The following is a 15,676-nucleotide window of genomic DNA, read 5'->3' on the forward strand; positions in this document are numbered from 1 at the left end:
GATTTTAGATGCATGATTAAACCTTACAGCCATGCCTGCAGTTGTGTAAGGCCAACAGAGTATTTCTCCATGCAGAGCAAACAAGAGATTCCTGATGCTAAGCCTGAGGTGTGCACTGAGCTGTGAGCACCACATGAAGTTCCCAACCCCATTACACCTTCCCATTGCCAACATAAGGGAGTTCCACAATTTGCCCAGGGCCAGGCACACCTTCATTCAGAGGAAAACCTGTGAAGAAGCAGCCAGAGAAAACCAATACTTACTCATAGAACATGTGTACTTGCTCAAGTGACCACTTCCAGGAACAGTAAAATACTGCAGACAAGCCCTGTCCTGCAAAAATTACACATTCACAGCTCATTCTGCAGGCTGAGTTCATTGCAGTGAGAAATGTCACTATGTTATAAAAGATATCTTTAAGAAAAGGGAGATATCTTCATAAAAAATATTTTTTCTTAAAGATATTTTCTCATGCTCCACATAAAGATGTAGGAGCAACCAGACAGGAGACCAGATACAAAGAAATTGCCACAGATATTGCTCACTGCATGGTCAGCTGTGCTCCATCTCTTAACTTCAGTCCTGACTCTTCTCCAAAGAAATGAAGTTTGCCATGCACTACTCAGTGACCAATAATGATATCAGCAACATGAGTAACTCACCAGCTTAATTTAGGATAGTCATATTTGCACCAATTCCATTTCCTGCCCATAAGAAAAAAAAAGCTAAAAAGAGTGTGCAGAAAGTAAGAGAAGTAAAGACAAAAAGCAGATTTTGGTTTTTAGTAACTTGAAATTGTGTCCTCATAGGGAGAGAGTTACCATTTACTTTATTTTGGTCCACTTTCTAATTTCCAGTCATTTTGTGAGCTATAGCAGCTAGGAATTGTAGACATCATAGCACATAGTCAGGTAGATATAGGTCAGGGAAAATCATCAAGAACAATCTGAATGTTCAGGTTTTATGCCGGTAAAATATAGTTACTTTAACTGAAAGAGTCTCACTGCTCAGATCAGTGCTGTCTTTAAAAAAAAAAACACAACAACAACACAAATAGTTATATTTGGAATTATTGTTTTTATAGTTACGCCCTGAATGAAAAAATCAGCTTGAAAAAACAGTCTCTTCTCTGTTCTCACCTGGCTGCTGTATGTAGAGCCCCACTGAGGTTCCAGGGGAACAGGAGGTGAAACTGAAAGTACTCTTTTTTACTGTAATTTTGACATGACTACAGTACAAAAGCTGACATAGACAGAGTTCTGGGATGCCAGTACCTGTCCTTCTCCATGACTCCTAATCCTTTCTCTGTGCCTTTTATCTTCCATCTCCCCTCCTCTCTCTCTTTCCCTCTCCTGCCATACACACATCCCAGGTCAGTCTGATTTATTGACATCAAGGAAGAGTTATGTTGGTCTTTACATCTTTGTCTGTCCATCTGTGAAATAGTTTTCTTGTCACAGACATTACCTGAATAGCAATTTAACAAACAGTAAAAATGCAAAAGCTATTTCACACACACACACACACACACACACAAAAATCAACGTGACTCAATCTGTTATGTTTTCTCTCTAGCTCACAGTAATACTGGTGAACATTTTAAAACAACTGGAAATATTTTTAAAAGAGGCTTTACAAAGAAAGCTCTCTCTGTTTTTTGGAAAGACTGACAATCGTACTGTCATTATCAGAATTTCCTGTCCTTGGCCAAAATGTCTCCTCCTCTGTGCACTGGCCATTAACCTGCTGTTACACAGTGGCTGGGCAGGGGAACTCCAGCAGCCCAGAGAACACAAGAGAGCACTGCTTTTGAAAGGGCTGTAAAGCTTGTGAAAGGGCTCTTCAGCTTCTTTGCTAAACTGAAGAGCCCATGCAAAAAGATCCTGTCTGTACCTGCTTTTATCTAAAAAGCTATTGCACTTACTGTGTGCAGTGCATGTCAAAGTTACATGGATGATGCAAAAACTGACCTTGTGCCCAGGTAATTTAGAATTTTGCTCCTTTTACTGTCTGCTCTCCACAGATCTGCATGAGCTCAAGCCAGCAATCTCTGAAAAGCATTTGGCCTGGCTTGCCAGAAATGCCTGAGCACCTAGCCAGACCACCAACAGCAAAGACACCAGTATCAGCTTTGATTTGGTTGTGTGGGGTGGCTTTCCAGGGATTGGGTTAACTTCAGAATCAGCACTGCGCACACAATGCACTAGAAACTGAACTTACCAGCCCTTGGACTATATACCAACACTACTCCCTGAGTGAAAACTCACAGACAAAGTCCTTCCTGTCATCAATTCACAGTGCCTTCCGCAAACCAGGGTTTGTCAAGTACTTCTGACAATTTGAGGATAGCACGTTCTTGTGTATAGATATTTCACAAGCAGAGAAAAACCTACCTGGGATATTTTATTTGCTAACTGTTCACTCTGCTCATGAGGGGTGTGTGACTCTGAACTCTGTTTGGCATGTAACATCTCTCTTCTGATAGATAGCAGTCTCTCAGCAGCCTGCTCTCTGAGGCAGTGCAGGCAAGGAATGGGCAGCACACGTTCATCAAACTAACATCTGCTTTCAGTTCTCATTCATAGATATGGAATCCTTTCAACTGGACATTAATCTTTCTCTACAGCAGCAATTAGATACTTGAGACAGATCAGAACAAATCAAATTAGCCTTATTTATTAAACAAAAAAATCCTAAGGAGTAAATAAAAAGGATGGCAGATCATCCTGTGCGCATCAACATAAAAAGAAAATTAAGATACTGACACACAGGAGTCTAAAAGCTTTCAGGTGCTATTTTCATAGCCTCAACTGTAACCAAATAGCAGAGGGCTCTACTGCAGAATGCCTCATGGATTATTTTAGCAATAAGGTATAATTGAAAGGATTATCATGAATGTAATGTTTCCCTTCCAAAAATTCCAGGAATGTAAAAATTAGTCTCATGTGCACTGCATGACTCATGTTTTTAATGCTGGAGCTTCATTTTCACTCATGAGGAATTCAAGCTCAGGGAAATGTTACCACAGAAATTCTCATTCGATTGACAAAGGAAAACCTTTCTTTTGCTACAGTTAAATAAAGCCTAAGAATTGTATCTTTAAAGAGACTGGCTTGGTTCAGCTTCAGGCAATGGACATCCTGGACACTAAGAAGAGACACTGCCATCCCTGAGGGATCAAATGGATTGTCCTGAAGAGCTCAAATTCTTCAGGTTTGTCTCAAACCAAGCAGAGCAGCTTCCTCTTGCTGGATTTCCCCAGCGTAACATGGCAGATAGCTTTAAGTGAGCAGGGTGGGAGACCCTGCCACATTTGCATGGAAATTAGAAGCAAAATATTTGTAAGTCACAAGATGAATGGACTACCTGTGGAGAAGGTGCACAGCTATCCGCCAAGCACCTGATACTCTCTCCCTCTTTTCTTAATCTGCTTTTTTCCAAAAAAAGTCACTTTTATTTTTTAGTAAGGAAACATTTAAACATATTTATTAGAGAAAACTAGCTTTGCCTGAGTGAAGCAGAGTTCCCACCATCTAGAGTACATGTATCAGCAGCATTCCAGGGCTGTCTTTTACAATGGGAGCTAAATGTTAAGCAGATGAGAAGTTTCATGAAAGAGTATGTTGGAGAACAGGAAACAGGGTTTTGCCATCCAAAACCAAAATGATCCTCATCTGCCGGTGCCATAGATCATAAAGCTGATCATCTGCTCTCATCCAGAAAGCCCCATCCCACGCTGGGCTGCCTTTGCTGCTGGAGAGCACGAGGGTGGGACAAGCAGGTCTGGAGGAAATGTGATTCTGCTGCACGCCTTAAAAAGCTGTGCCGCTTTATCGCCTTTGTTCTCAGCATCTGTTCAGGGTGTCCATGGGTGGGATGCATGGGAAGGAGGAAGACACTTTTTCCAGTGAACCCATCCAACCTCCCTTTCAATATCCAGAGCCACTCATGCTGATCCTTCAATCTCCTTTCCTCAACTCTACATACACCTGACTAATAACAGCAGAGATACCATCTGGGGTTAGCTCATTACATGTTTATTACTCCTTTGTTTATTTCTTCATAAATATAAACTGTTGCTACCTGTGCAAGCCTGTGCATCTAGCCGAGTTCTGGTGAGCCTTAAAAGCCCCAAATTGAAAATAGCCTAAAGATGTGAGAAATCTCAGCCAGCATCACCACCATTTAGCCAAGGTATGGAGAGAGAACCATTGCAACATGCAACATGTAGGGTTGGGTTTATATTTAAGATTTCCTGGCTCGAAGGTACTGTGTTAGCTGGTTAGATGTGGTTATAAATGGAAGCACCTGCTGACATTAATCACAATAATTTGGCAATGTGGCTACCAATGCAAAATTATGACAGAGACAGTCACCTCGAAAACCTAAGTCCAGTTTATCGTTGGCCTGAGCATTTTTGAGCCAGAGAAAATAACCTTTCCTCTGTGTTCTGTGATCTCATGCAAATGGAGATCTGAGGAAGAGAGGGAGGAAGGGACCATGCTTTTTTATTTGATTGGATTTTTCATTTGGTTCAATGTAACTTTAAGAAATATTAATCTGCTCCTTCATTTAATTTCATCTGTACCACTGGCCAAGAAAAATGCACTAATTTATAAGTTGAAGCAAGCCTTGAGATAATGTCACCCACCATTCATCCAAATTTGTCACTAGCATCCCATTAAAGCCATAATTATTTTTTAATTAAAACTAAGGAAGCTGGCATGTGTGTGCCTACTTTATACATCTGTTATGGGTTAAAATAGCTTTTAAAAAATGTTTCTTTAGACCGCAGTCTTTTGTGGCCATGGCCTATGCCAAAGAAAACGCAAACTTGCTTATTTTCTCCATGGGGCGCAACACTGCCTATGTGTGCCTGAACAGATTCGACTGGCCGTGAAAAGAATTCTAAATAAAACACAAACATGGAATTTGGCAACGCCACAGAAGCGAGCTTAAGACTAATTCCAGCATGCGGACGGCTCTCACACAGCAAGTCTGGCTCCACTATAAATGAAACCAGGCTCTGTAAAATCGCCAGTAAAGTTTGAGTTAGGATTTAAAGAGACAGCACTCTTATTCCAAGGTCTAAGGGGGGAAAACACACACGTGCACGCACACACACATACCCCAGCTTATTAAGGGAATTCATGCTGGCTCAGTAAGTCTATACATTGCAAACTGTGTTTATTTTCAGCAGTCATTTCCATTTTAAAAAATGTGAAGTTTAAAAAAAAGAACCACTGAAAAGAACAATTTCACTTTGGACTTGTTTTTTAGGAAAAAAAAGTGCTGTAATTATGACTTCAGGGACTACTGGCAGTGACAGGAATGAATGAAGGACCTACCCGATGGGAAAATTGAAATCTTATATATAAAATAAGAAAGAAATATGAATGTCTAGGGCAGAGCAGGGGAAGGGAAAGGTGCAGATGGGCAGAAGCTCCATGGACAGAGTGGCCTGGGACAGAGCATCCTGTTCCAATCAGAGAGCCAGCAAGCAGGATGGTGACTCACTGAGACTTGCTGGGAGGGAGCTATATGCAACACAGCTCCATGCTGCTGTGTAGATGGAGAAAGCTAACCCTGGGGCAATGAAATCCCCTGGGAAATACCTCCCCAGCAGTGCCAGCCAGTCCCAGGGAGCAGAGACATCTGTGAAGGAAGAGTGAGGAGAAAGTGAAAAACAGCTTTCGCTCATCTTTACCTATTAAGGAGAATACAAATTTAAGAAATCTCAGTCTATAATCACAAGACACAGCCTGACAAACTTAGACAGAAAGGGCAAGGAGCAAATTATTTAAGCACTGATGGTACTGTCTCCCACACTCTTTCTCCCCCTTACAGCTTTGGATGTTACCAGGTCACTGAATTAAAATTATATCTCAAGTGCCCACCTCAAACCCTGACCGCTGTGTTTTTTCTCAAAAAGGAAGAGCAGAAGGGGAGATTTGCTGGCTAGAGAGCTCTAAATATGGGAAGAGCTCAGACATTTACGAGTGTGCTCAACTGCACTAATGAATGGTGACAGTGGTGATTGAGGCAGGAGCAGGATGGATGCAGCTTTCACAGCACTCTTCATGGAAAATGGGCAGGGAAAGTGTGAAGGAAATTGGGAGGGAGTTTACAGCAATCTCATTTTACAACTATTCTATGTATCTATTGATAATGACAGTGAACTGTTTGGTTTCAGTAGACTGTGGAGCTTTTAAGATTCTACCTCAAATTTACAGTGGAGGAATTAGTTCCATTTGAAGGGGGAAAAAAATAAAAGATTGATATTTTTTGAATTAGATTTTACAGGAAAGTAAAGTTACTCACTAGTCTTGTACTCACTGTATGTCCACAATGGTCCTGTTCCCTGTTTAATTGATAGTTCACACATTTTTATAAGGGATTTGGATTAATCAATCCATAAACACTCAGATCCAATTTTTGGACATACTTTACAATATAAGCCTCTCTGTGCCATAATAAGTTAACTTATCCTCTTCTTATTCAACCAGAAGAGATTAAAAAATAACTCAAAACTCTGTTAGAAGATGCAAACTGAAATAATAATTTCCCTGCAAGCAAAAGGCACTGCTGCTATACCGAGGTCTTAGGAGTTTCCAGGAAATTTTGGGTTTTACTCTCATCACCATGGACAGTTTTAAATTATGTGTATTTCCCAACAACACTCTGACTCTTACTTAAACCTCTGTACACCCTGGAATTCCACAGACCATGCTCACCACTGGCAGAACAGTATAACAGCACTGAAGTCAGAAAACACCTCACAGGAAGATGCTCAGCCAAGCATCCCTAGGCAGCCCCTAACCCATCTCTCAGTGGACTGTTGGCATGGCACAGCACACCCTGGGAGCTCCACATTTGTCACGCAGCCATGGAAGAGATGTAAGGATCAGGTTTAGATCCGTGTCTCACGTGAAATAATCTAGGTCAATACAGGACATGTAAGGAGCCAGCCTGACACACGGGAAGGATGGGATGCTCCTCTCACATTGCCAAGGGGGTGTACTGAAAAGAATACATTTACAGTTGGCTTCAAATAGCCAGATGATGTTTAAACAAGAATTAAAGCTGCAGGTCTGTTGTGCAAGCCAGCTCTTCTCTAACCATAGGCCCTTTATGTTCATAGCAAAGACAGTAAATTAGAAAGCACCATTTCATAGCACAATTCCAGCAATTGTCTCCCCATGTCCTTGCTTATAGCCTGCATTAACCTCATTCCTGAAGTCCCAGGACCTCTGACTCATACAGCTGAATTCATAAAAAATGCAAGCCTTCCTATGTGGGATTTTTGCCTGCTTCCTTCCAAGTGCAATTTTTAGTGTCTCATTGAACCTGGCTTGCCCAGCTTGTGCTATGGCAAGTTACATTAGCTGGAACAGGGGCCCAGAGGAATAGCTTGATTTAAGACAAAAACAAGAGGAAAATAAAGATACCAAAGGCATGTACCATATACTAGCCTACCAGATTTCTGTATGTACTGCAAAAATTCTTAGGAAAAGCCTGTCCAAAAGAAGGCAAACAGCATAAAAAGATATGTTGCTAACAGTTGCTCAGCTCTTTACTGTTCAGCAGAAAGGAGGACCAACATGCAGAACACAGGAACACAGTGGGGCACACACGAGATGCATCAGCATGGCTTCTTTGACTTAAATCACTTTCTGAGCATAAAGCATCCCATCTGAGCATAGAACCCTTCCTTTCATCTATTTTTATGAAGCATTCAGAAAACAAAAAAGCAGAGGTCCTCTGAATTAGCTCTGGAGGGACACATGCTACTTTTTTTGCAGTTCTCTGGCCTAAACCTGAGCCACCCCAGGAATAAATTATCCAATTCCTCTAAAACAAATAAAATAAAATTAAGTGATTTTGCTACTTTTTTGTACAACACCTCGTTGTTCCCTCCACCTTTCCCACTCTGGCTTGTGAACTAAAAAGCAGCTCTCATCACAACTATCTACACCATACACCATAGTTTGCCCTACTTCCTTTGACACTGAGCATTATATTTGTGCATGAGAGGTTTATCTCTGTTCTCACAAACTGAACAGGCCAATTCACTTCCTGGCTCAGGCACACAAACACATCCGCACAAATCTGACAGAAAGCGAGAAGAAAAGTGATGACAAAAAGCTACTGCTGAAGGGGCAGGAGGAAACTCCATCCTGAATATGCCAGGTGAGGCTGTGCAAGTGAACTGTTTAGCATATGTTATGTACAAATGAATGGCAATTTGCTGAGAGAAAGAAAGAATAATTGCAAACATTTATGAGTTGTGCACGTGTATTAAAAAAAAAATCAGCTTTAGGAAGCTGGTGCATTGCCCAACCAAAAGGCAAGGCACCTGACAAGTACTACCCCTAATTTTGTTGCTTTTTAGGTGATTGCTTCCTTCCTTCTCTTCCTGCAGTTGATTTCTTCTCTTTTTAGGAAGTGTTCACCAAGAGGCATTTAACTCTCTGAAAATGGGTGGGAAAACAGCGGCAGCAGGGAAGAAGCTGGTCCCATCCTGCAAACCCTCCCTGGCAGTTACTCTGCTGCAGAAACATGAAAGCCATTCCCATCCCTTTGCTGAGCACGGACACACACCATGCTACAACTTCAAAAAGAGGTCTGCTCCTCCTTCAGTCAACCAAGGTGTTTCTGGACATAACAGCTGCTGAGAGCCATGATGGTGCCCAAACCTTTCCTACTGTGCCTAATTAAAGCAGTCTTCACCTATGCTTGCGTCTTGTGGAAAATACTGCCATGTAAAAAGAAGACCCTAATTTGTTTGGGTCTTCTGTCAGAGCAGCACAAACCATGTCATCAGTGGTGCCTCTTTGTAATGAAGCTACTCTCTCCCTTCCAAACTACCAGTACACAAAAGTGTTTAATGAATCAAGGGGGAAAAAATGGGCTTTTTACTAATGGGAACAACAAGACACAACAAGGCACAAGAAAGAAGCCTTGCAATGAAAAGAAAAAAAAAAAACTGTTAAATGAGATAGAACAGAAATGTAGAAATGTTCTTCCCTTGCTTTTCCATAAGCTCCCTTTTTACCTCATCTCCCACCTGATACCACCAAAGCCTGTTTGTGCTTTAACAAATATAGATCTGTTGCTATGTGCTCCCTTGGTCCTTACCTACATTCTGAAGTCACCTCTCCTAATTCAGCTATCACTCAGCAAACTCCAAAAGGACAAAAATTCTTTCATTCCAATAAACAAATTATTAAATCACCTTCATCCATCTTGTTCCTATATTTTTAAATTTGATTGTGGCCAGAGAATTGCTGGCTGGGAATTACCCTTCCCCCACTCTCACATACACCCTTTAAAAATGCAAAATCTAGCCCTCTATTTCAATATTTCTGATGTCAGTGACCGGTGTCGGCTCTCCCCATACAGTAACTGCTTTAAAGCGCTGCATACAGCACTGCATTAAAAATTAATTACACATGCTATTTTATTGATAGTGCATAATGTAATGAGCACCAGCTGTGCTAAACATCCAAACTCCTTTTTAAGACAGCTATAAAAAAAGAAAGAAACTGCACTTCCAAATGCTTCTCCTGTCAGACGAGAAAAACAGCAACATCTTGGATGGATTTGAAACAGGATTCTTTGATTTAGCTCTCCATTTGGAGCGTTTGAAGAGTTCAGGCTCTCGGGCTCATTGTAGTGGTATGTGATCGAGTTAACTCTCCCAATGTTGGAACCATTGTCCTTACTGCAGGCAACGTTGCCTTGAACCTTTTCCTACCAAGACTACCAGATTCAGTTCCACCCATTAATATTGCAATTAAGGGCTTTTCTTTTTTGCTGGGATGTCTGGAAATGGCAAGCATCCGCTTTAAAGAACCTTTAAATATCACTATTGCTCCTGCTGGTTCTTAACTTGACATAATTAGGACTTACAAAGTTATAGTGATCAGCCATCTGTCTAGAACAAAGCCACAGCCATGCTCACAGTGCCAGCGACCCTGCCCCATGCAGCACCCTCGTTTTAGTCACCTCTCTGCAATTTTAAGGTCTCTTTGCTGCCTCTTGGCAAACACACTATTCAGTCAAAAAAACAGTCTGTGTTAAATCCCCTTATTTTGAGTTTGTATCTGATTTTAATATCTAGTGAGACAGGGAGCAGCCTAGACAGCAGGTCACATATGATTTTAATACTTGGATAGGTGAATGAACACAGAGATTGATAGATAGGTGTAAAGATGGATGCATGCACTCAGACTGATGCATTACTCTTTTTAGTGTATACATCTCTCACACATCCCTGCACTATGTAAGTACTGTCCACAAAGTCAATTCTACTGTAGCATGCATTAAATATTTCACTAAAATAAATAAATACACGACTCATAGGGACATCTCTCCTGAATGTTAGCCAGTATTTTATGTAAACCTCTTATTTATGCAGCAAAATGAAAAGATACATTTACAAAGGCTCTCAGGGAAACTGTAGATCTTTGTCTGTCCTCTGACACTTATACCAAATTCCTCTTTCTCCTCTCAAAAAAGAATCAGTGCTGAAGAGAAATCAATTTCTTTTGCTTTTTTTTTTTTTTTTTGCTTTTTTTGGGTTTTTTTGAAACTCCACTCAGCAAAAAATGAAGAGTAGAGTATCAGTCATTTTCCTGGGACATGATGAGTTAGAAGGTTTTTGCTGGATGAGTTTGTATTCTCTGCTCTGATTACTGTTTTGTTTTCCATTGATCCTCCTGTGTTAATAAAACCCAGGCTGGAGTGAACAAAAGCTTGCTTCTTGCTCAAGTAAGAAACGTGCCGAGTGCATACCATATCATTAACATAAAAGTTTTTGAAATAATACTTCTTTCTAGACAGACTGTATTAATTGCATCAAACTTTTTACAGCAGGGTGGTCTAATCTAGCTCTTCTCATTGGCTGACTCCAGTTATAAAACCAACATAAAATGAATACGGTGATATAATAGATGGAGGAAAAAGTATTCTTTTAAAACCTATGATTTAGTTACAGTGCTTTTATCTTTACTGTCACCTTAACCTCTGCCAAGAAAACACCAGACTAGTTAAATGAAGCAGTAAGTAGAATTTCAGTAGCCAAGTAAATTGATATTAACTTTACAAGATGACTGTGATTTTCAGAATGTCCTAATGACTAACACAGCTGATTCCTTGAATTAGCAGGAGCTTGTTCCTCTCTTCCAAGATATGGCCCCATGCCTTCCTCTATTTTAGACCTTAAATTTCACAGCCCTGTCCATTAATCACTGCTGTCCATGCCCACTTGCTGTTTTTATACATGCAACTAAGTATCATAATTGCTTTCCATCTCCTTCCATCAGCCTACATGTGGGAAGGAAGCAGTTTCACTGCTTAGATGAATATATGTGTATTAGACAGATTTAATTATCTTTACAGGGGTATATAAAACCCTCATTTGTAGGCCCAGGTCCAAAGAATTTGGACCAGGTATATATCTGAATGCAGGCACAGGAGATTAATTATTCTCTGTGCCATTACAATCCCCTTTGTCTTATGCTGATTACAATCCTCTTCCTGGGGCTTTTGCACCACAGTATCTTCAAGGCAGGGACTTTTTTCTTTGGAGAACACACTGTAAAGTGCCATGCACTTCTGTGCTGAGATTTTCAATGCTCATTTCTCGTTAACTTTAATGGGAAATGGGCATCCAAATCTCTTAGGCAGCTTTGACAATTTAAGCCTTAATGTACAATATTAATAAATCAGCATCATAAAAAGAGCCTTATGAAGATGTATTGTGAAAAAATAGCCCCACAAAAAGCATTGCAGTATATGTGTGCATGCACACAGACATATACTTTTCTTTACATAATTGTGTCTCTCAACAATCATTTGCATGTCTCTGTTATGCAAAAAAAAAAAAAAAAAAAACTGTGTGTGTTTTACAGTTACTCTGAGCAGTTGCAATTCATTGAAATGAAATAAAAAGCAGGCTCAAAAAAGCACCCTAATCTGGCAAGGGGTAAAGCAAAATGAATGCTTTGCCCATCTATATTTTAGATCCAAGCTACATTACCCCGTGAATTTCATTACTCTATTCCAACTTCTAATTAAATAGGCACTAAAAAAATTTGAATGGGAGAACCCAATTCAACTGACAAAAGCTTCTGGGGCAAAATATATAAATAAATAAATAGACTGAGAGAGATTGAACCAGTGGTAGAGATTTTTCTTTTTAATCACATGAAAAAACATGGACCTTTACTTGCAAATTCCTCATCCTGGGGTGCCTTGAACACAAAGAATTGAACGAAGAGAGAGAGGACCACAATCAGCACTGGCTGATCAGCACAGTGGACATCCAAGCAGACCTCCCAGCACCATTTGCTGTGACTGAAACTATCAGCAGCACATTTTCTAAAGATCACTAACAACTCTGGATGAGGCAGCACAACTTCCTCTGTGCATGACTGAACACTACTCAGCATCCCAGACAATCACTCTTATCTAGGTCGGAGATTTCCAAATGCAGTTTTCACACATGTGTACCCCAAATCCCACCAGCAGCCAGACATTTGGATTCTCCAGCACAAACTGCTGTGAGGGACTCTTGAGGGCCCAGTTTGTGAGTGCCCAGCAAAGATTTTGGAGTACCTGCAACTTCAAGCCATCAGAGTCACAGTCTGCTTGAGAACTGCATGGAAAATCTCCAGGTCCTGAATTAAATAAATGCTGAAAAACAGGAAAGGTAAGAAATGATGAAGGATGAGGGGAGGCGGGAACTGCTGATGGCTTTTGTTCAAAGAAGTAACCAATTCCTCAGATGCAAGAGCAGGGCTGACAGAATAAAAGGCTAATCAAGTCAGAGAGACAAGCTGATCTCTAAAGCTGGAGCAAGTGACTGTTGTAAATGTCTATATTTAAAAAAAAGGCACAATGCAGGGATTGTCACTAGATTATTAATCAACACAAAGAACTCACTTTTCTATCATTTCCACAAAACATTTTGGGCGACAGAAAGAACACACAACCCTTGCCTAGGCTCACACACAGTGAATACTATGGGAGCTAAGAAAGGGTTAAGTAGACATAATCTCCTTTTTCAAGGGAAGAAAATGTTTCTTTCAAGCAGACCTTGACCAACTACTGTCATAAACATGTAGCATGCACTTTGATAAAGCCTATTCTCTAAGTGTGGCAGACTGCAGCAGTAATTACAGGAAGCCATGATAACAGGTCTCCCCCTCCACAGAGCTGGCACTGCTCTCCCAGCAAACAGGCAATTTCAAAGACTCACAGCGCACAACTCCAAAGTGAGAATTCCAAGTACACGAAGTACAAAAGCCTCACCTTCCCCACATCCTTCAATAAGTTATTCCTTCCTTCCTTTTCTATTTTTAGGTGTACTTGCTTCCATTCCCACTAGCTGCTGGAATCAGAAGCAAGAGGGAACTGGGGTATCCAATTCAGCGTTACAACTACGTGCCTCCTGAAGGCATGCACATGCATACTACACCAGTGAAGACAGAGAAGACAGCAAAACATGAGACTAGTTCCAGTTGGGTTTACTGGTTCCTGGGAGGAGAGAAGGCAGGGAAGCTTTCTGACTTTCTGATCCAACACTCACCATTTGCAAGAGCCTGTCTCGACGTTGCTCAGTCTGCCGAGGCTGACGAAGCAGAATTTCATTAAAACTGCATCCTCTGCCATACTGCATGCTTGGATAGAAAATGTAACCAGACCCTGGATTTACTGATGGCACCTCACCACACAGCACACTGCTACAAACCCAGAGCCTGTGCACCAGTGCAAGTGGATGGGTGCAGGCTGAGCATCTTCCAGGCAGCAAGGGAGGCTTCTCTGTGTGCCCTGAGCTTCACCCAGGACCTACACAGCACCCTGCAAAGAGCTCTTAGCCTCCTCCTGAGAAAATTTTATCTTTCAAGACCCAGGGTTTCCAAGATACAAATTTAAATTTCTTGCAAAACTTTATATCTCACTTTATTACATCAATGAGAGATGTACAAGAACACTCTCATGAGATACAGCATACCACTGTAGCCAAGTGGTACCAGTGCTTGTGGAAGGAAAAAGGTAGCACAACAAAGCTTTGCCAGCTTCAGGGGAGAAATGAGGAGCCATTTCCCAAAGGCTTTGCTCCTGACAGTCATTGCTGTCTCTGAATCCTTTGGTACTCATGCTTTACTTACCCAGCATCATTTAGGGAACTCCTTATTAAAACTACATGCACATTATCATGAATGAGGGCTGTGGGACTTGGCCCACCACAGAGAGAGTCCATAAACATTTGTGGATTTTGCCACATCTGCATTTTCTTTTAAACCCTCCCCATTTTCACCTCACCAGCACAGAGTTCATCATAGACCGAGTCTTGCAACTGATCCATGCTCAGAAACACCCACTGATTTCAAAGAGATCACTGGGTCTGAAATGATGGGGTCTGGTGACAATATGTCCGTGTTCTCTTTGGCTAGCTTGGTGTACCTTCATTTTCACTTTCCCCTCCTTGTGGTGATAAAAGTCAGGCATCCAAAAGGAATAAAGTAAAAGAAAAACTGATGGGGTAAGAGGCCAGGGATGCATGGTGAGTTACCAAGGAGCATTTTCTCAAAGCAAGAGACAGCATGGAGCACATACATCCTGCCTGCACATGGATGCGGAGGAGAGCCTTTAATATGAATGACTGAGGAGGAAGGGCAAAAAAGAAGGAAATAAAAATACCTCAGATGTAAAATGCTATCCAATTAAGCTTAAAATAAACAGCCTAAAGAGATGAAATCTTGATACTGCGATGCCACATTCTGCAAGGAGTCTGAGACATTTGTTCACAACATGGCACAAACGGCCCAGCAGTGGCCGCAGGTGACAACTGAGGGTGGGCAGGCAGGAGGGGAGGGATGAGAAAATGGAGGGAGTCACAGGCCCTTTCCCACTCCCCATCCTCTTCCGGGGTGGAGAGGGAAGGAGGAAGGGAAGTGGGAGGGGAGGGCAGCTTAGGGCATTTTCTCTGCCTTCCCCATGCGACCCAGCAAAGGCAGCTCTCCCACAGCAAAGACGACATCACTTGGCAGCACTACTGACCTTCAGATAGCAACAAAAAAAAAGTATTTCTATTACCTGACAACTGACAATGACATCCAAATGTGCCTGACGTCTCAGTCTGAATCTCAGTCTGAGTCCCGCCAACTGAGACTGCACGTGCACCACAGCAGGGCAGGCTAAGGCAGGGCGGGAGGGAGGCCAGTGCGCGGAGAGGTGACGTGATCACGGATGTGTGAGGGTGGGAGGAGGCAGCTATGGGAGCCCCCGGCAGGTTTGCAGGCCTGGACGGCCCTGGAGAAAAAACAATAGAAAAAACTGTCAGTCGGATCTAAGTTTGAAGGGACAGAGGAGGCATCAAACAAGCGAAGTGGGGGCTGGCTGCCTAACGCTCAACACGCTTGCTCTGAACCCCTCTCTGGGTCCGGCTGAGGGCTCACGCTGGGTGGGGAAAGAATAAGAAGAGACCTGGAGGACCTGCAAACCCAGGCTGAGGGCCTGTGTGGGCATGGAGTGGAGTGAAGATGGGGGATGGCCAGCCCTGGCACAGAGCAGAGCCAGAGGTGGCGGACGTCGCCACCAGCGCTTGCTCAGGGACCAAATCAAAAGGGGGATAATTGTTTTATGGCTGTGTTAATGCACTGAGCCG

At 42.0% G+C, this 15,676-nt stretch overlaps 1 protein-coding gene across 7 annotated transcripts in view; it reads right to left on the bottom strand.

Annotated features, from left to right (window-relative positions):
* The window catches only part of BCL11B (BCL11 transcription factor B), a 97,534-nt gene that overhangs the window by 38,955 nt on the left and 42,903 nt on the right, over positions 1-15,676 (bottom strand). For 4 of the 7 annotated variants that reach the window (XM_036383876.2, XM_036383871.2, XM_036383872.2 and 1 more), the window contains exon 3: positions 15,106-15,321. The exons of the other annotated variants lie outside the window; for them this stretch is intronic. In XM_036383876.2, coding sequence (XP_036239769.1) covers positions 15,106-15,321 — 216 coding nt within the window. The remainder of the gene's footprint in view (positions 1-15,105; positions 15,322-15,676) is intronic. 7 annotated transcript variants of the gene reach the window in all.

The sequence above is a fragment of the Molothrus ater genome, chromosome 6, assembly GCF_012460135.2.
Source record: "Molothrus ater isolate BHLD 08-10-18 breed brown headed cowbird chromosome 6, BPBGC_Mater_1.1, whole genome shotgun sequence".
Taxonomy (NCBI): domain Eukaryota; kingdom Metazoa; phylum Chordata; class Aves; order Passeriformes; family Icteridae; genus Molothrus; species Molothrus ater.